General features: G+C 49.9%; 1 protein-coding gene across 2 annotated transcripts in view; it reads left to right on the top strand.

Moving 5' to 3' along the window:
* Positions 1–23,811, top strand: part of OSBP2 (oxysterol binding protein 2) — a 128,558-nt gene that overhangs the window by 18,240 nt on the left and 86,507 nt on the right. For both annotated transcript variants that reach the window (XM_072880206.1, XM_072880207.1), the window contains exon 2: positions 14,531–14,739. In XM_072880206.1, the coding sequence (XP_072736307.1) occupies positions 14,531–14,739 (209 nt within the window). The remainder of the gene's footprint in view (positions 1–14,530; positions 14,740–23,811) is intronic.

The raw sequence follows: 23,811 nt of genomic DNA, 5'->3' as shown, positions 1-23,811 counted from the left end.
TGCTTGTCATGTTTGGTGAGAAAATGCAACCGAATGAGCCGCTCTCCAGATCTGCGCTGGGCGCACACCTAGAAACCAGCCTTAACGCTGTGCAGTACATAAACCTGTAGCAAGGCAGTTGCTGAACTGAGGAGTTCACAGTCAAGGGCTGAGAAGCAACAGTTAGATTGGGTCTTAAATGTGAAGTTTTAGCTTTGTCGTCTTGTGCCCAGGCCTTGAAATAGAGGAAGAAATATGTCTATGCAACCATGCGGGCTTTGCATCTAGATATCCATCTGTAAGGCATATTCCATACAGAAAGGAATTCTGCGCTGTAATTTTAGCGTTGTTTGAAAGTTGGCAAAAAGTCAGAAGTGTGATGACTTTAAAGTGGTGTTCGAGGTCACAGCCCATAATTCGTGCAGTGTCTCTGAAGAAAATGTTTTTGGTACTGAAAACATTAACGTTGATGGTAACTTGCATAGAGAGAGCTGCTTGCAGCCACGGAAAAATTATTGGAAGCAAGCTCTTCTATCCGCGCTCGATCTCAGAAAGACTGGTAAGCCTTGTGCTCAAAGCAAATACACCCCTAAAGTCTATAGTCTGAAAAACCAGGATGTTTTTACCAATGCGAATGTTGTCAGTATGAAAGCACATCAGTGGATCGGAATAAAAATCGGGTCTGAACGCTGACTGCGCTGTGCCCTGTGTGCTCTTATGTTTTTGGACATGGTGGTGAGAAAATACAAACATGAGCTGACTACGGCTGATCTTTATTCTGATCATTTAACGCAATTCCTGAGGGCTGAAGGACCAGTAAAAACTTAAAAGCAGAGGGTGTAACAAGAAAAATTACTGCTTGAGGCTCTCATCCGCTGTATGGCATTTATGTCAGCGTTCTTGTGCAGTAAGAGCATTTGTCAAATTAACCTTGTGTATGGTCATTTGTTGTTCGTTCTTGCTTAAAAATGAGCCACCAAGCATGTAAGTAATGCATTGTCTAGATCTTAGTTTATACTAACTTCTGTGGAGATGCTGGGATCTGGACCAGACCTTCCATAAACTTTTAACTGATGCAGTAAACTTGGCAGCAGTACTGCCCACAAATCTTGGTGGGTTTTTTCCCCTCTGGATCTTTAGCATTTTTGCTTGGAAAGTAATGAAAAAAGTAAACTGGGGTGCTTCCTCTGGCATTTTTAGAAGAGGCGAACGGGGTTTCTGACAGGGTTCCCTTGAACGCTGAGCGTGTGCCTGCCTCCTGCGAAGCTGCCGCAGCCCTGCTGGGCTGTGAGCTGCAGGCTCTGTCCGGCGGTTGCAGTTCGGCACCTTCTCAAATGTGTCTGCAGTTACCAGAACATACCCCTGAACCGAGGTTTTATCTTTGGGAACTACATCTAAGCAACTAGTCAGAGAAGAGCCTAAACGGGAGGAAATCCAGGGTATTCAAAATGCAGGTGAGGGAGTGCCGAAGGAGATACTGCTGTGTTTTCCCCAGAAGCTTTTTGTCCTTGTGCCTAACGGTGTCACAGTCATCAGCAACGCCATTGCAGGAGATGCAGCTCCGTATGCAGAGCCCAGCTCGCTGCAGCCTTCCCCCTGCCCGGCCCGTACAGTGGGGGCTTTGCTGAAGCTGCTGACTTTGTGGTGTGGATTTCCCGGCTGAAATGGATAACTGTGTGTCACGTCTGCGGGATCAGCTGCGGGCTGACTGCCGTGAATGGGACACTTAGTACTCTGGTACGCTCTTACGGGGTTTCCTTCTGGCCAAGTACTAGGATATTTTCCCAACCAGATACACTTGGCTTTGCTTTCCCCGTGCTGAGTTCCTTTACAGCCTTTAGTTCTGCGTCCGCTGGAAGGGGAGGAGTACAAGCCTGCTCGGGGAGCCTGCCGCAGCGTTGCGTTGGAGCAAAGCTGCGGTCGCACGGTGTCACGCCAGCATGGAGAGCTGCTCTTGCCCTACAGAACGAGGTGACGGTTCACCCTGGGGAGCAGGTGAAGCCACTCGCCCAAACCAGCGGCGTGAAGAGCTCTTTCTGGGTGCCCTTGTTTACAGGGCTGATAGCCTTATCAGCCTGGGCCACCGCCAGCCTCTCCAGAGGTGGGGAGGAGATAGCATGACGTTGGGGGAGGAGTGGGGATGCTTACTGGTAACAGGGTTTTTTTTTTTAAATTTGTTTTATTTTTTCATTTTTTTCATAAAAAAACCAACACAAAGTCCCTTTGCCAGACCGTACCTTGTGCTTGCTGATATCTGCACGATGGCTTAGTTTTTTTTCCTCCTGAACACTGCTGAGGCTTCCTGGCAGAAAACCTGCACTGTGCACATGAGAGAGTCATAAATGTGTTATAAAAGCTAATCCTGAAGAATATACATCTGGGTAGATGGCTTTTAGAGGATCCTTTTATTTGGGGTGGAAGCCTTGTTTGTGGGAGCACTGTAGAAGCAGAACATCTCCTCTTTGGGGAACGAGGGGAAGGGAACTGGGCACGTCTGTGCATTTTGATGAGGTTGTGATGTTAGCAGTAAAAACATTTATAAGTCTGTGTGCATTTATACAGGTTTTACACATTGTTTTCTCAGGAAGCAAGAGGCCCTGTACTGCTCAGATATATTATATATTTGGAATAGATTGCCTGTTGACAAGCCAAATGGGGCTAGCTGCACTGTTCAGCCATCTAGCCAGCGGGTCTGCTGCACTTTTATTTAAGAAAAGAAGCAGGGGGGAAGCCTGGGTGTTTTCAGAGACGTTTCAGCTTGGCAACGTTGTTGGTTCTCTTGACTTGATCATTATTAAATCTGTATGCTTCGCCAGCAGTGAGTTTTCCGAGACTCAGTGTTACATCGAAGATGCCTCCGACCCGAAAGTGCTAACGTTTGCAAAATGTGCTCGTGAGATTTTGCATTAAACCTTTATGGCACACGGCGTCAGGGATGAGCGCGGTGCCTTGTCCTACACTGCAGCGGTGTGGGTGAGAATGTCTTTCTGACAAATTACCTTCCCCGAGCTCCCTTGTAGGTTTTTTTTTCTCTTTGTGAAGCATGGAGAGACAAGGTCTATTTGTAAATGATGCGAAGCAGAAGTGTCTTCCAGGTTTTTCCTTGCAAAGGCTTGCCCTGCACTGGGATAGGTGTTGCAGCCAAACTGAAGTGGCAAAGCGCTGGAGAAAGGAGTGTGAAATCCAGATTGCTTCGCTTACTGCATCCGTCTGTTTACAGGAGAGGTTTTACAGTCAAGTCACCCCTAAATCCTTGCTTGTGCAGTGTTGGCTGAGGCTCATCGGTGTCAGGTCCCGTGTGCGGGTAGGGGCTTGTCCCAGAAGCTGGCTTGGGAGGCTGCTGGATGGGTCAGGGGGGGAATATTCCCGTGATCTGCGGAGGCAGTGGGTGCCCGAGCTGCGGGCATCCCTCCGGCTGGTGAGGATTGCAGCCTGGATTGCAGGCTTTTTCCCTTAAACCTGATCGTTACTAATCTGTGCCCATCCTGACTGCAGCCAGTTGCAGATTAATCGTCCTTTAAATAGAAGTAAATCGTATCTTTTTGCAGAAATCTCAGTACAACACTTGCCATATGCTTGTTTGGGTTTTGTTTGTGATTTGGTAGGTTTAGTGAAGGGAAAAAGAGGAAGGAAAAAAAAAATCTGAGCTGTTTGTCACGCAACGCTTGTGGTTTGTGAGATCCGTGCTGAACGTGAATAGCACTTAGTGCACGAGCTGGGAAAATGCCTTCCGAGCCGTGTGCCTGCTTTCTCTTGGGCATTTCTGTTCTGGAATTGAGTCATCATAAAAATCCTTTTTCCTTGAACCAAGGGAGAGTAATAACCCCAAGAGGTTTGGTGTCCACGCTTACATCCCCTAACTTCAGGCACGTGATCTTTTGGCCTCAAAATAAAAGCAGTTTTAATGTGCTTTTTGGAATTTCTCACACATAAAAGTGAATGCAGAGATTTCACTGGCTTTATACCCCCAATTATTCTGAACAAAGGACATGCAAAATCTCAGTTTCTTGGGAAACATGCCATGAAGCACTTGTGCAGACGCGTTTCTGTAACCCAGCTATAGGGCTGCTCTGCGTGAAATATTTCAGATGTTCCCGTATCGAGGACGGGATGACGGTGACTGTGAAATCAAGCGCCGGATTTTAGTGCGGATGAACTGCTCGGGCTCAGAGGGCCCCGAAGCGGCGGCGACGCAGGGCTGGAAGCTGGTGCCAAGGTGGGGAGGGAGCTGCCGGCCGGCGCGGGCGATGCCGGGGAGGCGGCGGTGGCACAACAGGCTTTTGTTGGCGGGGCGAGACGGGGAGCACGGCTCCTGTCCCTGTGCCGTGTGGAAATGCTGGTGGGTGCTGGCTGTGACGCCAGCGTTGCCGAAGGATTGGAGAGCTAATCCAGATAGTCTTGTTAGGCTGTGGTTTCTGCATGGAAATCCTGTGTTGTCCAGAGGTGGTTTGTGCTTCGTGGAATGCAAGCAGAGAGCAGCGTCCCGTGGGGAGAGCGAGCCTTGCTGCTCAGCCGCATGGCAGACGGGCACAAACGGCCTTTCCTGTGCCACGGGAGCTTGCGACTGCGTCGTCTTCTGTGCTACCCGCCACTCCCGGTAATGAAACAAAATCCCCTGAGAGAAATTTCCATCCTCAATTAATTTAGAAAAGGATCAGCCTGATTACCCTTGTGGACTGCGGTGATTCTTCTGCATCATCTTAAAAAAAAAAAGTTCTGCTGAAAGTATGTCAATGGATTGCTCTTATTGTGGGCCAGGCAGAGTCTAAATCCATTTGGTATCTCCCCTTTTTTGTCCCCATCTATTGCATTGCCCAATTCTGCTTATTTTGTTTCCCTGTCCTTGATTTCTGATCTTGCCTCTGCCTGCAGCAGTCTCTGCAGCTTACTCTAAGGGGCATTTTCTGGTTATGCAGCTGGTATAAATATTTCTCTATGGCTGCAGAGCCCTTAACTTAGTTAATGATGTGATATTTTCCAGTGTGATGGGAAAATGAAATGAATGAACTGGTTTCAGCTTTTAATCTGTGAAAGATACAGTTAGGAAAAATAGCTCTTAATCTCAGAGTCAGGAGAGGTCGGCGGTGTAAGAAGCAGCGAGGCTGTCATCTGCAAGGCTTTCCAGTTTCTCTCTCTTACAGGTGGGAGAGGAGTTAAAAAAGTGGGTTTTGTCTGAACTTCTGGGTGTTTCCAGGTTGCCATATAGCAGAGAAAGCAAAAGCAGAGGTGAGACTGGTCCCTGTGTAATCAGGTGTGGAGTGATAAGAGGGATCAAACATCTACACTTTCTCCACCAGAGAATGGTCTTCATGCTGTGCACAAGGTTAACGGAAACGAAATAATCTTGTTTTTATAGAAACACGAGTGTGAGAGGTTTGCACGATTTCTGTATTAGATGCCTGCGTTGTTTCGAAATATTGGTAGAAATAGTAGCAATGAGCAGACTCAGCCAGGGAGATGCTTTGCAGCCATTTATAGTTGGGTTTCCTTCCTGTTTCTGGTGATGTACCGCTTCTCTATCGGGAAAACGCCCACGTTTAAATGAGTTTCAATGTGCATTTGTTTTTCTTTTTCTGGTATTTACAATACCTGCCCTGTTTCACCCATATATCTATGGTCATGCGATGCAAGGCAGGAGTGCAGCGATCTGTGCCCGTGTCTTGGACCGCTGTGCTTTGCAGGGGGTGATGCTCTTCACAGCCCTCCGCAGAGAAATCCTCTGGTCTCCCTGGGACCGGGACGTGCTGAACTACTGCTCCTGAGCTGCAAATGCTGGGGACTTACCTTCCTGCCGCGGAGGGAATAGGCTGTGGGGAGCCCTGAGCAGATGCAGGAACAGGACTCCCTCTCTAATTGGGGAAGCGCCTCCTGGATGTGTTGCTTTGCAGCCCATCTGCTACGCTACGAGTTTCTCTTGCCTTGCTCTCTTCTCGATAGATAGGATGGAAATGTTTATCCTCGTTGTCTTGCTGAGAAGACTGGGGAATGGATACAAAGCCCGTCGTTGTTTACCCGGCGCTGTGCCCGTGCTAAGCTGTAAGGTGATGCTGGACGGGCTGAATTTGGTGGGGTGGCCAGGGCAGCCAGGATGGAGGTGTTCAGGGATGGTTGACAACAGTCATCTTGCTACAGCGCCCTTCAGTTCTTGGGCTGTGAGTTGTGATTTGGGTCCTTGAGCTGCTTTGGCACCAGCATCTCCAGACCAACATGTTTGTCAATCCCATCCTTTCCAGATCCCCTGGTGTGTTGGAGGGTGCCCTGAGATGTTGGGTTTGTGCTGCAAGGGTGCGGTGTTTACTTCTGGCTGTGATCTGCAGCACCGGTGAAGAAGTCTAGATTTGTAATTTTTGATGAGACATGACAGCCAAAAAGTGTTTCCGAGCTCCTAGCTCTTTGAATACAGCGTGGTGGTGGAGCTCACTGGGGAAGCTCCTCGAGGTGTCTGTTTGCCAGCTCCAGAAATGGACCTGGGACAAATGTGTCCAGCTTCATGCAATGCGTGTAGTGGCAGTGTTGCTGTAAGGTCTCTGTACCTCACATCCAGAGACTCCCAAAAAACCCCAAACCACAAAAAATTTTACTCTTCCGTGAGTCTGTGACTTTTCCTTTTCAAACTCTTCATACGTTCCAGTATCCCACACTCACATCCAGAGACTCACAAAAAACCTCAAACCACAAAAAATTTTACTCTCTTCTGTGACAGCCTGTGACTTTTCCTTTTCAAACTCTTCATATGTTTCTTACTTTCTCCCTGAATCCTTCGTAACGGAGGACAAGCTGGGAGCATCCCCGATGGCAGTGAACCGCTCGGCTCTGTCCCTGTGCTGTGTTGATCACCCCAGCCGAAGCGGAAGCTGCAGGAAGTGGCTGTCGCGGTGATGCCGGCAGCGCTGGAGAGGTGGTTTCTGGACCTACACTCAAAACTCAAACGTGGACAGTAAAACTTCCTTGCAAAACTTCAGCCGCCCATCGTGAGCTGTTACAGCTCAAGTAATCATTGAGGGGAGGAAAAAAAAACCCCCAGGATTGCACAGCAACAGCAGTAGATTTTTAAGTAAATGCTACTTAAATCAGAAAATATTTCCCAGTTTTTAAACAGTGACCAAGCAGCTGAGTGATGACCTGGCAAACGGTCTAGCGTGTCTGCTGATGCCTCTTGCCTGTTGCCAGGGCTGTAGCTCACAGCAGATTTCTGTTTGAACACTCGGTGCTGCTTTCCCAAGGGAAGAATGACTCAGACGGCTGCTCGTGAACCGTGCTGGCTTTAGTGTCCTCGCTTACACTGGGGGTGAATTCTCTTAAGTGTGTGGTTGGAGACTTGGAGGTTCAGATGCAGCCTCTAACGTACATGCCCAAATTTTACTTGTTGTGGCATAATTGCAGTGAGCGAAACCCCAAGGTGAAGGATTTGTTGGAATAGGAAAGACAAGAACATGCGAGTCTTTAAATGCTGCTCACCTTGTGCTTCTCCGAGGCTGTCACGGGGAGGTGGCTGCGGCCATCAGCACGGGGACAAGTTTGAGCCCTGCAGTGACCTACATTTACACCGGAAAGCAGAACGGCTGTACGAGTGATAAGATGGGAATTTAGCATTTGAGATGTAGAATCAGGTGTGCTGGTTACTGAGGCTTACAGCGAGCAAATAATTTTGAGATAATAGGACAAAGATCTGTAGGAAGAGAGAGCGAGCCTATTTCAGGAGGTCATTTTTCTGGGCATGACTTAAATTGCGTTTGGATTTTTCTGTGAAGGCGCCTAGCGACACGGAGCAATGGTGGGAACCCATGAGCGGGCAGTATTGGCCCTCCCGGCGTAGGAGAGAAGCCTCAGGTCAGCGTTTGCCTAGCGTCCTGCTGAGGTTTTTGTGGATAAGCCGGTTTGGAGAGCTGCGCGCTTGCTAGCCTGAGCATTTTTAGCACCCTCGTGAAGCTGGGTGCTCCTAGCCAGGCTGTAACGTATCAAGGCCCCTGCATGTGTCGTACCCACCCCACTCGGTTGAACTGAAGTAGCTCGTGCGCTGCCAGGGCGGCAGATGTATGCTCTGGTCTCAAAGTCTGGCTGCTGCGCTCTCCTGACCTCGTCGGTGCCCAAGCTATAAAGCATGCTGAAATACTGCTGGCTGCCTGGAAAGCGGGTGCTGTGCAGAGCAGTCTCAGTTCCCTACCGGGGTTCTTTGCCTGATCCCCTCTGAGCTGTGAGAAAAGGAGAAGTCGAGTTTTAGGAGAGACGAGGCCACCCAGAAATGGCGTTGAGCCTTGCTGGTGGAAAGGAAATCTTAGCAGAGACATTCCACAAGCATCCACCGTGCTTGCTTGCTTGAAGGGACCGGTGCTTGGGAGCAGGGTGTGAGCGGGGGCTGTTCGTTGCGTGCTGTGTCCTGTTAACTGCCAGCAGAGCTGCACGCTTACAGCTACAAAACCCGTACGAGCAACATCTTACCAGCATCTGAAGCTAAATCTTTGGCCGTTGTGATATCACCGAAACCAATGCTGTGGAGCTAGTAGATGAAAAACCTTTTATTATCTACTTTTTCACCTTCTTCGTTTTGCTCTGTTGATAAGTCTGTCTTCTGAGCTCTTACAAAAGAATTTCTTTGTTTTATATATAGTAAGATTTCTTACAGTTGTTGAAAAGTGGGAGCATCTTTCTCTGCATAGTGCTGGCATACTGGGCAGCCTTGTGTAGCTCGAATATTCCTTCAGAACTGGAAAGCAGGTCTTTAAATCGTGATTTGCTGTTCTTTTATTGCACTAGAGCATGTAGCTGATCTGTCAGGCTGCAGAATAGGAGTTGCTAAAATTTAGACTCCAGGAGTTTTATGCTGAAGGTCTTTTTAAGTAACTGATGCTGGTAAGTTGTCTTGTCAAGCTCTGTATGTTTAGATTTGTGGTATTAAAGTAGCTGAAGCAGCTTTTCCAGTCCGAAAAAAAAAAAAAGCTGCAAATAATATTTTAACAACAAGAAGATCTTTGAAGGTTTTTGCAAAATCCGGCATTCTGCAAATTGCTGTGATATAAGAGCTTTGCTGTACTTGTGGGTAGGGTGCTTGAGTGATGATGTCAATCTGAAATTTCTATTACTGTGTCCTACATGCTGTCAAAATAATAAAAAAAAGCAAATGCAGCTGTATTCAGAGCAACATCTTCTGATAGCTTTGACAAAATCTGTGCAGGAATTGGAGCCTGTGCATCCAGAGTAGGTTGGATAGCTGAAGCAGGGACCTGCTGGCGTCATCCTAAGGTATATTCATGCTTTTAGAGTAAGAAATCTCCTTTCTGATGATCGTAATGCATCTATGAGCAGCACTGTTCTTGCCACAAGAATGAGTTTGGGAATAAGCCATCACGTCTGTCTCCATAGCTCATGGCCTTTTTTGCCTGGAGCCACGTGCACGAGCTCTGCGGCCCCTGGCAGGGCACGTAGCCCGCGCCTCGGTTGATAGCTCAAGGCTTGTATGGAGTTTGCCCCGGTGCTCTGAGGATCTCGCTGCTGTGCTCTGAGGGAAAGGGGTTTTATTCACCTGGGACATTAGCTTTCCCTTGCTGGATGGGCGCTTTAGTCCAACTCTCCCTGCTTTTTGACACCTGCAGGTATTTTTCATTTGTTTCCCCTCATGTCGCACAGCCCCTCTCACCATGTGTGTCGGCAAGGGCTACATGCAAGGCAGTCATTTTCCATCTCTCCTGTGCACAGCTATAATTTTGTATCTCTGAAGGCGAATCCCATCAATTAGCTTGGTGAGTGAGCAGCAAAAAAATCCCAGATACTCAGCAGCATCCACTTCTGTGTGGTCTATGTCCACATTTAACCTCCCTTCAGCTTTTTTGCAGCCTGCCCACGTGCTCTCCCATATGTGCAGCGCTCAGATTATTGCAGAAAGTCGAGAATCAGAAAATCTGCCTGGATCACGTTATGCAATAGTTGAGCTGCTAGTGGTGAATAAGCAGATCCATCTGACCACGAGTGCTTCTGAAGGACATCTCTTACTTTTTTTCCTGCGTGCGGACAGAGGAGATTGCTTGCTTGTTGGCTCAGGGCTGGGTCAGGCGCCTGCCTCGTGTGTGGGTGCTGATTGATAGGAATTGATTTCCCATGCAGATGGGCACGGGAAGGTAGCTTAAAGAACAAAAACCCATACCAATCAGTTTTCTTGGGTGGGAGAGCAAGGCTGTTTAATATGACTTAAATAGATTTAGTGAAGTCACCTTGGAGACCTTTGTTTTGTGTAGAAGAGAAAATCATTTTAGCAGTTCTCTCAAGGTGGGAAGTAATGCCTCCTGGGAACACGTCAGTTTGTGCTGCATCACGAGGAGCATGACTTTGGGATTGAAAATCAGTGCTTGATTTTGTTTGGAGCTAAATTCACCCCCCTCGCAAGCAAGCATAACCACATTGTACGCTGGGTTTGAACTTAACCTGTGGTGCCCTGACACATGAACCATAAGTCCTCAGGAGGTACCAAGAGGCTTTTGTTTCTGCATGGCTTCTGTGTCTGCATGTCGAGCTCGGATGTGGCCCTAGGTTAACCCTGTTCTGCAAAACGGTGTCAGGGCTGAGCAGGAGGAGTCCTCGGGATGCTGTAGTTAGGGTTGTGGGGCCTGGGGATTTGAGTTGATGTTCAGCCAGAATGGCTTCCTTCTGCGTAACATGCAACCCCAGCAGTAGGGTTGGTAGTGAGTATCTCTGGATAGCTGCCCATTCTGCCCTGGCAGGGACCATATCTCCATCCCATAATGAACTCCATCACCGATGCTTTCTGAGAGCAGCGCTAGGCTATGCCTTTAAAACCTGAAGAGACCTAGAGACTCCTGTGTTGTGATGAGTTCCTTGGGGAGCGAAGTGCAGCCAAGGTCTTGCTCTCCCGCTGCATCAGCACGTGGAGCAGGGCCAGAAGGTTTAGGAAGCCCATCACCAGCACGTGGTGGCTTTTACAGATGCTGCGTGCAGACCGCGTTGGTAATCAGAGATTTGCCTAGGCCTGCCCCCGTGACGTGATGGGGCTGTCACTGTGCTCAAGGCCACGGAGAAGGAAGCAACGTGCAAACTGCCTTGAACCTTTCAGGAATAAGGGGAGATGCTCCTGGCACTCGTGGGAATGCCGAGCTGGTGGTGTGTGCCTTCCTGAAAGCTTCCAGTGCTCAGCAGCTGATGACTTGTTCAGCTCCTGGCTTTAAAGATGTGACTTGATTTTAAAATTTTGGAAAAGCTGTGTCCAGTGATCATTTCTGGACTTCAGTGCATTTATGGGGGTGTCGTTAGTGACCTGAGAGTTGAGAGGAGCTGTGCAGCAGGGTGATGGGTGGCTGCTCTTGGGATGGAGGGAGGCTGTTAGCGGTGGGAAAAAAAGGAGTAACTGGGAATGCCCTGATAAAATGTGAAGCTGGATGGAGATGAGGAGGACTCTGTGCACAGAGGGAGATCAGAGGAAGAGACTTGGCATTGCCTTGTGAGGATCGGCAAAGACCTTCTGGCCCTGGGGGTCCTGTAGTTTTAGGAGCAAATAGCTGGGTTAAGACATGTAGGGTAAAGAAAACAAGGAAGAAATGGAGAAAAATAGTGGAAGGGTGGTGGAGAGATGGAGACATGGGATTTGAAGCAGAGCTACGTAATTGGTGAGTCAAGGCTGTGAGCAAGGGTGGTTTTCTGCTTCTGGAGCCTGAAGCAGCCTCGTGCGTCTGGGGTGAGGTCTTCTCCGTGTTAGGTGCTTTATCATGCAACATATAGCCTTGAAGCCTTCAAAACCAGTTGGAAAGAAGTGTGCTTTTTCCCCCCTCCTTGTGTACTGTTTGGACAATACTTCCAAGTAACAAGGTTGAACTTCTTTAAAAAGCACTTGGGTGCGTGGGGAGCACCAGTTCTTTGCTAGACCTTGTGCTCCAAGTTACTTCACTGCCCCGAGTGATTGGTTTCGGGAGGGTCATCCTCGCACATGGTGCTCACGCCAACTGCCTGTGGCCGATGCAAAGTGCTCTGTAAAATGCCGAGGCTGATGAGGTGTGATGAGGCAAGAGCCTGTCCTGCCACTGAACCGGGCGGTTCCTCTGTACCCCTGGGGCATTTCAGACCAGCGTCCATCCGCAAGAACTGAGGAGTGACGGACTTGAGGGGCACTCCTGGGTAAGGGACTGTGCTGCTAGGCTCGGGGGGAAGGAAAGGAACAGGTAATCCCTGCAAATGACTGCGATTCCTCCTGCTACCGCAACTCAACGAGCGACTACGTAGTAATGTATTTTGCTGAAACACGAGCAAAGTCCTTCCAATGATTGTCTGATGTCTACCCAATTCCAGCATGTCTTAATGTCAGGAAAAGGGTTGGAGAGAGGACTCTGGAAATGACTTGGACAAGAGGCGTTTGAAAGTACATGAGGCTCATATAGCCTATGATAGCATCGTCCTGCTCCCATCTCTTTCCCCCAGGGATGGTCACCTGGACTTGGGGGGATTTAGGGTCTTTAAAACTCTCCTAGGACCTTTGACTACTTATGTGGGTGAAAATGGTGAATGTGCTGGGCAAGATTAAACTGTGCCATGGTAAGTGATAGCCAGCAGCAGAAGGGAGGAAAACAGGGAGGAACTGAATTTTCTAAGTGTTAATGATGTCTGTTGTACGTCAACTCTTTAATGAGATTGGTAGTACGGACAAGCTGGGAAGGATCCCACTTTGCTGCGCAGCGTAAATGCAAAGTGGTAACTGGTCCGTGGGTGCTGGGGGGGAACATGGAATGTTTGTGGACCCAGAAGTGGCCTAATGCCAAGTGTATTTATGGTAGTCCCGCTTTCTGGGGAGGGATAGGTGGTGTGGTAAGGGGGAGAGGGTGCTGGGCAGTGGGAAGGGTGTCAAGGTGGGTGAGGAATGAGGACTGAGGGGTGGGGATGCAGCAGAGCTGGATGGGATGGACAAAATAAAAGATGGAGTAAAGTAAAAGAGGGGTGGTAAAAGATGGAAAAATACGATGAGGATCCAGGAGAACACTCTGGATTCATCCTGTCCAAAGATCCTGGCTTCCAGGTGCTGCTCAGCCCCTCCTGGCTGGAGCAGCATGGGGCTTACAGCCTCTGTACCCCCCGTCTGGAGAACACGCAACCCCCGGCATGGGAGCGGGGCGGCGGAGGCCGGTGGTTGCCGTGCTTGCCCCGGTGTTGGCGGGGATTGTACGGCGTCGGTGACGCTGTTGGCTGTGCCTGCGCTGGCTGGTCTGAGCGTGTCTGCTGGGCTGGTGGGAAACCTTTAGGACTCACTGGCTCAATGCTTGTAGAGCTATTTTAGGTGTCTGCAATGCAGCAGTGGGTGTAGAGGCAGTTTTGGGAATTCTTAAGCATTTATCTTTGTGCCCAAGTGCCTTTAAAAACCTAGTCTTTGCGACTTTTTTTTTTTTAAAAGGTGACTTTTAGATGCTTCTGAAAATGCTATGTTAAGTCATGTTTTAAGAAGTGGCTGTCGGTTTCTGTGTGGCTCTTCCAGAGCTTGCGTGCTCTGAAAAGGCAAAGCGTGTCTCTGTGTGCAAGAAGGCAGCTCTCAGCTGGTGCGATACCTGCTGCTGCCTCGGCGAGCAGGCAGCGTGGGACCGGCCGCTCTCCTGCGGCCGCAAGAGCCGGCGAGGGGAAACAGGAAAACCAATAAATAAAAAAATTAAGCGATCATTTCAGCTTTGATAAAGCTAAAAACCCACAGAGAGCTAAGAACGTCCGAAGACACAGAAATACTCTTTCTGCGATAGGAGCTATCGTGGATGCTGGAGGGGTCATGGCTTTGAAGCAACCTGCTGTGCCTTGTCCCTGGTGGGGACCGGCAGACCTGTGCTGTGGGGCAGGGGCGTGCTGTGCTCGCGTACAGGCTGGGGGGCTTTGGCCCCTGGGCATGAAGTCTGGGGATGGGGCTGTCAGCAGTGGGGTGGCTGTGGGTTAAGGCTGCTGCAGGGTGGGTTTTCCCTGCTATGCCCAACTGGGGTGGAAGGAGGGCTGGTTCTTTGGGAAGTTAGCCCCTGGAAAGCCTTCTGCTCATCGGGGTGAGCCTAGTGAAGTAGGAAGCAATTTTGCCAGCAGTAAAGGTGTTTTAACAGCTGAAGAGGAATTGTGCTGCTTTCATTTGCCTTATAAATGGAGATCTTTGCATGCAAGATCTTATCGCACGTAGACAAAAGACAATGATTGAAGGGAGAGGATATAAAGAGCCACAAAATACTAGATGCTGGAGGTGGGACAGCAGGGAGAAGCAAGAAAAGCAGCAATGCAAATCACATGAGAGGCCCGTGCTGTGCAGTTGATAATTTTACTTTTAGGGCAACCAGAAGCAATCGGCACAGCAGGATGTGAAACCAGCAGCCTGGGCGTGATGTTTGTACAAGGGAACAAGCTCGATCCAAATGCTGCAACCTTGTCCTTGTTTTTCTGTTCGAGGAGCTTGTCTAGCTTTGGTGGCTTTGACGTGCTCACTGCCTGCTCGGGATGTTTCCATGGGTCTCTGCTGTGCAGGAGGGTGCATCGGTGGTGGTTTGGGGACAGGCTGGGTGCAGGGGGACTGACGCTTCCTTTTCCCTCTGTTCCCGTGCAGGACACAGGCAGAAATGGCCCACACGTGTCGCGGGACCATCAACCTGTCCACGGCTCATATCGATACGGAGGACTCTTGTAACATCGTGCTTTCCAATGGGGGAAGGACGTACCACTTAAAGGCAAACTCCGAAGTAGAAAGACAGCGCTGGGTGACGGCCCTGGAGCTAGCCAAAGCGAAAGCCATCCGCATGAGGAACAACCAGTCAGGTAGAGTGCCTCTTAGCATGCGAACGTGCTAACTGGATCCTTTTTAAAACCTCCTTGTAAACCAGCTCTTCTGCGCTTGCTAAATTGTGCAGAAATCCTGGCAGATACTACTATTTCATACGCAATTAAAAATAGCCGGTGGTTTCACAGAGACACAAAGGGTTTTAAACAATATTGTGTGCACCAAACGTCCTCTCGTCTGGTTGTGCAGCATTGAGCAGGTCTTTAAAGCCCCTGGTAATGACTGTAAATTGTAAAGAGCCAGTAAAAATGAACTAACGATGCTTCTTCTGGAAGGCAGGATGTATGTGCCTTTCTCCTGGAGACTTTGGGTTGGTCCGTGTGGACGGGGAATGCTGTAAGAGGCACTGAGCGTGGTGGTGAGTGGCACTCCAGGGATCACCAATTCACCACGCAGAGCCAGAGCCGTGTCTTTCTATTCACCCATAGCTTAGGATAGTTCGGTGGATGACATACATTTCGTTGAGCTGCCTCTCTCCCTGCGTATTTCCCCTTCTCCCCCCCTACACACACTACGCTGTGGCGTGGTATTCATTACTGTACGTTTGGCACAGCTGCATTATGTAAAGCTGTCAGAGCCCCGTGCCTGTTTCGCAGCTCCTCCCCAGAGTGTCATTTTTACTGCTCCGTTGTGTAATGGATCGCTTAGGTGCTTAACAAACAGAATATTTTAGAAATATGTCAATGTTCATAACTCTTCCAGAAGATTAACGTTTGGTTTTCTTCCAAACGAGCACAGCTTAAAGTTGTGGAAAACAAAACCCATGAATGTATTAAAAAGCTAGCTATCTCCTCTGTCCTAAAATAAAACTGCTCTCAGATCTTATCTTGAATGCTGGAAATCAGGCCTTATACAAGAGAAAAGATGTAGCGAATGGCTGATTTTGTAATGCTCTGCTTAAAATGAAAATGGAGCTTCAGAAAATGCCCCAAATATAGTTTAGGAAGGGGGTGTGTGAAGGTGTGACCAGGGAAAGTGCTTGGGCCCAGAGCTTATGTAGCATCTCACTGTCCTGGTCCAGGTCTGGGCTTTGGGACGCCTGCAGATGCTGCTCTGTGCTATCGACTGCAGTGAATATGCATCTGTGGGTAAAGTGTTCGTGAAGCTTAGCTTTCACATCGCCGCTGAGGAAGGTTGTGGTTGGGTCAGTGCATCAAGAAAAACCTCTGCTTCCCCAGGGGAAAGGCTGCTGCGTGCACACCAAAACCGCAACGCGCCGTGGCGTGACTGCGGGGCGCAGCTCGCCGTCTGAGCGGAGGCTGAGGCTGTGTGGATGGAGACCGCTTGCTAATGCTGCTGGCTTATGAAAACACACAGTCAACATAAAATTAGCGTAACCGCATTTTTGGAAGGCAGAGTGTTAATGTTTTTGTCTGTGTACCAGTGGGACGGTCGCTTGGGATGCTGGCTGCCAGGGGCGATGCGCAGGCAGAGCCTGTGCTTAATGTAATGTTTTGTAGAGAGCAGTGGAATGCCAGAGCACCAATGGTTTGACTTGCAGGAGAATAAGCCCGGAGTCGTGGACTAATGTGGTCTGACTTCTGTATAATTAGCTGTCGCACAAGGTCAGACAGAAGTTGATTAGTGCGTGAGCCACTTACCTGTTTCCCATAATTGTTTAAGTACGCTGTGTTCTGGAGCACTAGCATCTACGGATTTAATTACATAAAGTATTGTGAGCCCTCCGTCCCTTAATATTGCAGCTCTGGAGCATACGCGAATGCTGATGGAGAATACAGCTGACTGAGGAGAAGGTGGAAGTTTCTGGGGACGCGTGTTTTGCCTGGCAGAGTGTGACATTGTGCCAGGTCACTGCTGCAGTGAGCTGGGTGCGATGGCCGTCGGTCCTGTGAACTTAGCCCATAGCAGGAAGCGAGTCCTTTCGCTGGGTAGGTGTTTGAAGAAGGATCTCATGTTGTGGGAGAGGTGGGCGCGTGCCTTTACCTTCGCCTTTCTGAGCATCGGGCCGTGGGTGCTGCGAGGGCAGGCGTGGAGCGGCGCAGGTGGCCGGCCGCGGAGCTCCCGCCCAGCCCGGGGCTGCAGGAGGATCAGCAATGCTGCCTCCAGAGCCACATGCAGTTATTTTGGTTTGTGTCTTTACATAAAAATAGCAAATGCAGAGACTTCCTGTCTTAGGGCTCTGGACGTGCTGACTTCCGAACTCCCAGTGAGCTCAGGCCGTAAGGACAGGGCAGCAGCTTCAGGGTAAGGACAGTGCGGCAGCAGTGCTGATTTTGGGTGCAGATGCTCGTTCCTGCGCTGCCTCGCAGTTGTGCTGACTCAGCTGTTTGTGGAGCAATGCTGTGATCCAGGCCAGGGAGCTGATGGGAGATAAAACCCAAAACAAACTCTTGTTTTTCCAGGCTTTTCTGGTCTGGACCAAGGGAATAAGACACTCCGTAAATGGGTGCTGAATCCTTGTGCTGTGGAGCCAGAGCTGAGGACGTGGGTGAATTGCTTTACGCTTTAATGTTCACCTGGCTGATGGTGTTTTGTCTGGTAGTCTTTTAATTAAGGTAAAGAATGAATGTGCGTTAGGTTTGACTGTTTTACTTGAATTGAAATAAAATTCCTAGCGTTGTGTCCCTCTGGGTGCCAGGCGTTGTGCAGAGCCCTGGGGCGGGTGTTTACAGGTGGAGGGAAGAGGCTCTGGATTTGCTGAAGAAGTCCCTAGGTCCTTCAGGTCTGCTCATGTTGGGGAGTCTTCTGAGTTGATTCCTCTTATCCGAGCGATCCCCAAAACCCCTGTGTTTCCCAGGGCTGCTCTGCAGAGCCCAGGTCGATGCATTGGGGCTGTCTTGGCCGGTGGGCGCGAAGGGTGGCGAGCAGCCGTGTGGATTTGTGCTGACGAGGAGGGAGCATCGATGGCTCTGGGAGGCCATAAGACGGGGAGAGCGTTGGAGCGGGCGGATGAGGACGGAGAAGCAGGTTTGTGTCTTAACGCCGCCTGCCCTTCTGGGGACGGACACGAGGAGCATCCTTACGGCGGTCCCCATTCACGGGCGCTGCCTGCTGCCCTGCCTGCCGCAGGGGGACGCGGCAGGGGCCCCTCCTCGCGTTGCCCGCAGGCGCTCAGGAGCGTGGGGGCTCTGCGGAGGTGGCACATCTGGGGAGGAGATGGCTGAGTTTGAGGCAGCTGCTTCGGAGGTGTCCCCAGCTGATGAGTGCCGGGGCAGTCTCACGTGCGGAGCAGCTTTTTGGCTCCGTACGGTTTTCAGCAGATCTCTCTGGATGCGGCGAGGAACACCCAGGAGAGGGAAGGGGGTGTCCTTGCTTCCTGGTGCTCTGAGGTCCTTTGGGGTCCTTCTCTCCTTACATCCAAAAAGGAGCAATGTGTTAGTGTGGAATGAATGAATTAAAAAAAAAAAAAAAAAAAAAAGCTTGACCTCTTTCTGGAAATGTTTTAAAGATGAGCCACACTTGAGTCGCTACTGAGAATAAACCATGCCCGAGTGTAAGCTGAGGTTCTCCATTTGCTTGTGTTTCTGCGGAAATCGGAGGTCCCTCACTGCCTTCCTGGTGTTTGAGAGCTGATGGGGTGTAGGGCTGGCAACCGGGTTAACTCTGCAAATATCTTGACTACTGGGAGACTATTTTGTGGTGGATAAAGAGAGTCTTTTCCCCAGCAGTTCTCTTGAAATAAACAGATACGAAAGTGTTTTTAACTTGACTACTGGCTAGCTCGAGCTGTGCGCTGAGAGATGCTATTTTCACAGGACTGATTTTCATTTCTATTTTTAAGAAATAGCATAACCTATACCCAAACCAAGTACGAGATGGGAGACTTTGCTGTTCCCTCTTGTGTGTAACTGAAGGAGCTCTGGTTTCCCCTCTGCCTGGTGTGTAGCTGGGACACCAGTAAGTGCTGATAGATGTCACCTGAGAGAGCTCGCTGTCCTCGTCCTGCTTCACTGGTGAGAAACCTGCCTAGCGATACCGGGAGGATTAGTGGCAGAAAGTGAGAGCAGAGCTGAGTTGCTGCCTTAGCTCTCTCCTCAGTTACCATGTGGTGCTTAATTCCTCTCAAATAAATGTTCAGTGTAACATGAGGACAGCAGGGTCCCAGACCGCCTGGACGGCTCGCCTCTAGCCTCTGCTCAGCCAAACCTGGCATTCCTGTTTCTAGTTGGGTTTATAAAGTGTTGGTGAAGTTGTAGTAAACTTGATTTGCCCACACGGTACCCAGCTCCGTCACCCCATGGAAAGAGCAGGCATGGGCTGTGCTTGCATCGGTGCTCGGTATGGCCCTGTGCTGTCTATCTGTCCTGAAAATCAGATTTCTGTAATCGCCCTCTGTTTGCATTACTGTAAGCTCTTTAATAATTCCAGCCTTCTCCGCTTACCATATTGTACCCGCATCACCCTTGGATTTTTGTCAGCTCATGCGTCGGCCTCTTGACAACTTCAATTTTGCAGAGCGGCAGCGGCGGCAAAGAAACGCTTTTATCTGTTCCTTATGCTCAGTCTTCTCTCTGCAGTCGTGGCTTGGAGGATGCGAACTTAAAAGTATTTGATGACTGTGGTTAATATACCCTTTTTATGGCAGTAAAAATATCCTTTCTTTTTAGGGCAGTATCATGAGACACAGGAATTAATTATAGGAATGGTGAATGTATAAGAATTCTTTTCTTGGCTATGTGATGAGGGGGTCTTTGGAAAAGCCCGCAAGGGGAGGGTACAAATCCGTCGCTGTATTTTAAACACTAGGTATTGTGTTGGAAAACTCCCCCAAATGAACTTGGGCTGCTTGGTGATTGATTAGAGAGGTGAGGGAGTCGGTGACTTCTTTTGACCCCCTGCTCAGGGGTTCCTGGGAGGAGGGAGGATGAAATTCATGCTGTGATTCAGGTCGTCGCCTGAACCAGTGCAGATATCAGGCTGACTGAAGGTGTTTTTGGTGTTCATGGTACTAAAAACCCAGGAGTTAACTGTGGATAGGTCAGCGCTCACCTCTGTGCTGAGACCAACTCAGCTGCCAGCCTCCCTCAAAGGCATCCTGTAGTGTGGGTCCGGGATTTGGGGTAACGGGGGTTGACTGCGTGGTTATTCTTACTGCCTTAATCGCTTGTTTTCTTCTTAGCAAACAGGGAGTGACTAAAAGCAGCTTTACAGGGGCTCGCTTGTAGACTGTGGGAGAGCGGGAGCTTTGAGCGGTGCGAAGGGGGAAGAAGGGGGTTGTGGTGTTAGTGCTGGTGATGCCTTCTGCTCTGGCTCCTGGGATGAGTTTCTGCCGCAGCAGAGCGTAAAGGGAAAATACAACCCTGGAGAGAAATAAGGCTGCTGTAGAGGCCGGCGATCCCACCGCAGGTTAGGTGTGCGGTTCCATGGGCGACAGCTAAGGTGCAGCTCTTGGGGTTGCAGCTCACACAAGCAGGCTGCCAGCCGGTAGTTCTGCTTCAATGTGCCAGATGCAGTTGTAGTGCCTTTGTAGTAGTATTAAAAAGGATCCATAATGAGTTATTCCTTAGCTTTCCCTTTAATTGCTCTAGTGCTAATGTCAGTTTTGTTGCTTAATGTGTTTTGGCTGGTTTTTTTCCTCTTTCGAAGTAAGGGGTTTGTTTGCAAAAGACACTTTGACTTGGGAATGTGATACTGCAAAGCATCTGCCACCTTCCCTGCCCCGCTCTGTGAATTATCCTGCTGTTGCTTCCCCCCTCTCCTCGCAGCAAGCTCCTGGCCAGGTGGCCTTGGCTCGTGCTTCTGCTTTACTTGTGGCAGGACCGGACAATCCCCGTCGTTGTTGTCCGTATGCCCTCGACGCCAGCTCGTGGCTTGCTGTAATAGTCCTTGCTGTCTCCAGCTCTTTTTTACAAAAGCTCTCCCTTTTCCTGTCCTCCTTGTGATGTTTCTTCATCCCATCACGAACTGTTTTCCCCTCTGTTTGTAGGGCTTGTGCCTGGAGAGGCACGGGCTGCCAGCGCTCAGTTACCTTGCTCTTCTAATTGTCTTTTTGATCCTAGGAGTCTGGATTTTCCCAGGATAGCCGGCTGCTGTTAACTGTGCCAGGAGTTGCTGCCATGGAGAATATAATTGACAGTGCTGCTGAGATGGAGCTGTTTGCTTGGATTTCCCACCCCTAATGATTCCTGTCTCCTTTCAGTGCCTCTGCTGCTCACTTGTGTTCCCTTCTGCAGTTGGCAGGATGCTCTGCCTCTCCTGTTCCCCTGTTACGTTGCGATGGGGATGGGTTGCTCCGTCTCAGCCACCACCAGTGAGCCGCGGTCAACGCTTCAGCTTCTCCCGCTGCAGCCAAAGGGACGCTGCGATGCACCACGGGTGCGGGGTGTGCGAACCCCCCGTAAGCCGAGGTGGTGCGGAGGAGGGACAGCTGGAGCTGTGCCTGCTCTTAGATGCTGCTGAAGGGGCTTATTGCTGTGTCAAAATAGAGTTTTTCACGCTTTGGAGAGTTTCAGCCAGTCCCCCTCTTTCAAAAACAGCAAGTGGGATTTCTTTGAGGCCTTCACAGTGGTACTTGGCCTTTGGGTTTTTCCATATATATATTTTTTAGGCTCTGAAAAGTCCTTGTTGGTCCTTTGTGTCTTTCTAGTGGTACCCAGAAAAAGACTGTAACCCGCTAGCTGTTTCAGCCCTTTCTTGGGGGTAACCCTGGGCTAGCTGCGGCATGTCACTAATAGAATCGCAAGGCTTGATACTGACCTCATTTCTGAGCGTTTATTCTCTGTGCAATAAGGTTACGTTAGGCTCCCTTAGGAATAATTACGCTAGTTATCAGCCTTGCCTGTCTGACGCCTGGGGTTGGATGCAGGATGCGCTTGGAGGATATCAGAGCACGAAGCTTTCTGCTGGCTGCTGTGGAAATGGTGCCAGTGGGCTACTGAAGACATCTCAAGTGGGTTTGATGGACTTCTCCTGTCCTCTGTGCTCTCCGGGCTGCTTCTTTTGATCTCCCAACCTTTTGCCTTCACTACTGAATACCTGACCTTGGGGAAGAGACTGTGCAAGCAATCCTTGCTTTTCCAGCCCCCTCCGTAATCTGGCTGGTGTCGCACCCACGGGCTTCCCTGGCAAAGCCGCATCCTGGTGGCATGGTGCAGGGTGCAGGCACAGTCTCCTGCGGCTCCCTTCCTCATTTCACAAGCCATTGCCTTCCCGCAGGCACGTTGTAAGTGTGGGACAAGATCCATCCCTAGCTGTCACGCAGTGTGATGGGACGAGGTTCCTGGGCATCTCGCGAGGAACAGAAGGGCTCTGCGAGGCAAGGGAGGAGCTTTGAGGCTTGGATGTGCAGAAGGTGGCCGTGGTCCTCCACATCTGCTGCGCCTGAATGCTTGGGGATTTGCAGGTGGGGGGGACTATCAGCGATTGCTCTAAACATGGAGGGTTATGAAGCATTGACTTCTTTTTAAATACAGGTGGTTAAAGTGCTCTGAACATGTATCTGGCATTTGCTAGGAAATTCAAGTGCTGGGAAGGAAAAAAAGTGATTTCCCATTTTTGTTGCTTTTAGAGTATGTCTGATCAGCCTGGGAATTTTTCTCAGCTGGAGAAGTTTGCAGGCCTTGAGATGGAAGGCCCAGGGGGGCGAGTACTTAATCAGGTTGTCTGAGTATCTGCAGCTGATGAGATCCTGATGGATGGACCTTCAGCTGAACTGGGCTGTGAACAGTCAGAGATCTGCACAGCCTCCAACTGCTCCCTTCTTCCGGCTGCTGCCTCGCAGCGCAAACATGATGAGGATGGGAGGAATCTTTAGGATTTTCCAGTATTTCACAAGCCAGGACACCCCCACCCTTTTTTGCTAATCTGTTTTTAATTCTCCTGTTACTGTTTTCCACTTCACTTGCACGTTGGGATAGAGTCACCCAAGAAATATCCTTACCTCCTTGCTTTGGTGCTGATCTTTCCCTTGTTTCCCACGTGCAATACTATGTTATATATTATTCTATTGCAGATGTAATCCGTGATAATCATTTATAGCGAAGGAACACAGAAAATGGTACTTATGTAACACCACAAATTAAACATTACAGCAGGGAGCTCAGTGGAGACTGCAGTATATAGGCCATCTTGGCTGCTGCAGCCTCGTCCTCCGGAGTGAGCGAAGGAGCTCTGCTGCTGCTGCTGCTGCACGTGCTGCGTGGCTGCCTGCTCGTCGCTGGCGTGGTGTCGACGGAGAGAGTTTATCGTGCGACAGCAGCATCTAAAGGCAAGGGGAAGACTGGCAAAATGCTCTCAGATGATCTTATAATTTAAAAAACGCCCCAATCCGGTGTGGAGCGGTACTGGGGAAGCAGTACGCGTTAGCGTTGCAAACGTGTGGTGTACAAGCGGGGTTCAGAAGTAGGATGGAAAATGATGTCGCAGCTCACGGTGCTCTCCACCACTTCTGCAGGCCGTGCTCTTACACCTGCCTGACAGCACAGGTACGTCCCCGCCGCCTCCATTGGTGTGTGCTGCTGCCCGGGGGAGCAGGAGGAAGCGGGGAGCCTGGTGCTTTGCTTTCCGAGCAGTCGCCCTGCACTTTTACACTCTGGCAGACTTGTGACACGAACTCATGAAGCATGTTTAGCTCCTGAAATACAGCTGCAGGAGTTGGCGGTTCAGTAGGCTGCGTGCGGTGAGCTGTGCTCCGTGGCAGTGACGGAGCCGGCTGCCTGGTGCAGCTGCTTTTTGGAGCCTTTTGGGCTCCTGTGTACTCAGTGTTACAGGTGAGGCTGCATTCATAAACCCCCTGAAAAGAAATAATTGAACGTGACTGTGCAGAGGAGGGAAGGGGGCGAGGGTTTCGTTCACGGCTGCCGCAGCAGGAGCGGTGCAGTGGTGGGCAGGAGCCTCTGCTCCCACGCTGGTGCTCGGAAGGATGCTCCTGCGGAGGAGGGGGGACGGGATGTGTGGCACGAGGATATCAGCTGACGACGAAGACCCGAGATGCCGCGTGTGAACACAGCAAACTTCGGGTCTGCGAGATGTCACTGACACTGTGATTTATAGAAGGTTTTGAGTGAAAAGTTGTTTTCATGGTGATCTTAAAGGAAACCTTTTGATTTTTTTAAAATTTTTTATAAGTATAGAACAAGCATTGCTGTTAA

Source organism: Ciconia boyciana, chromosome 15, assembly GCF_034638445.1.
Source record: "Ciconia boyciana chromosome 15, ASM3463844v1, whole genome shotgun sequence".
Taxonomy (NCBI): Eukaryota; Metazoa; Chordata; class Aves; order Ciconiiformes; family Ciconiidae; genus Ciconia; species Ciconia boyciana.
This window is presented reverse-complemented; position numbering and strand designations above follow the sequence as displayed.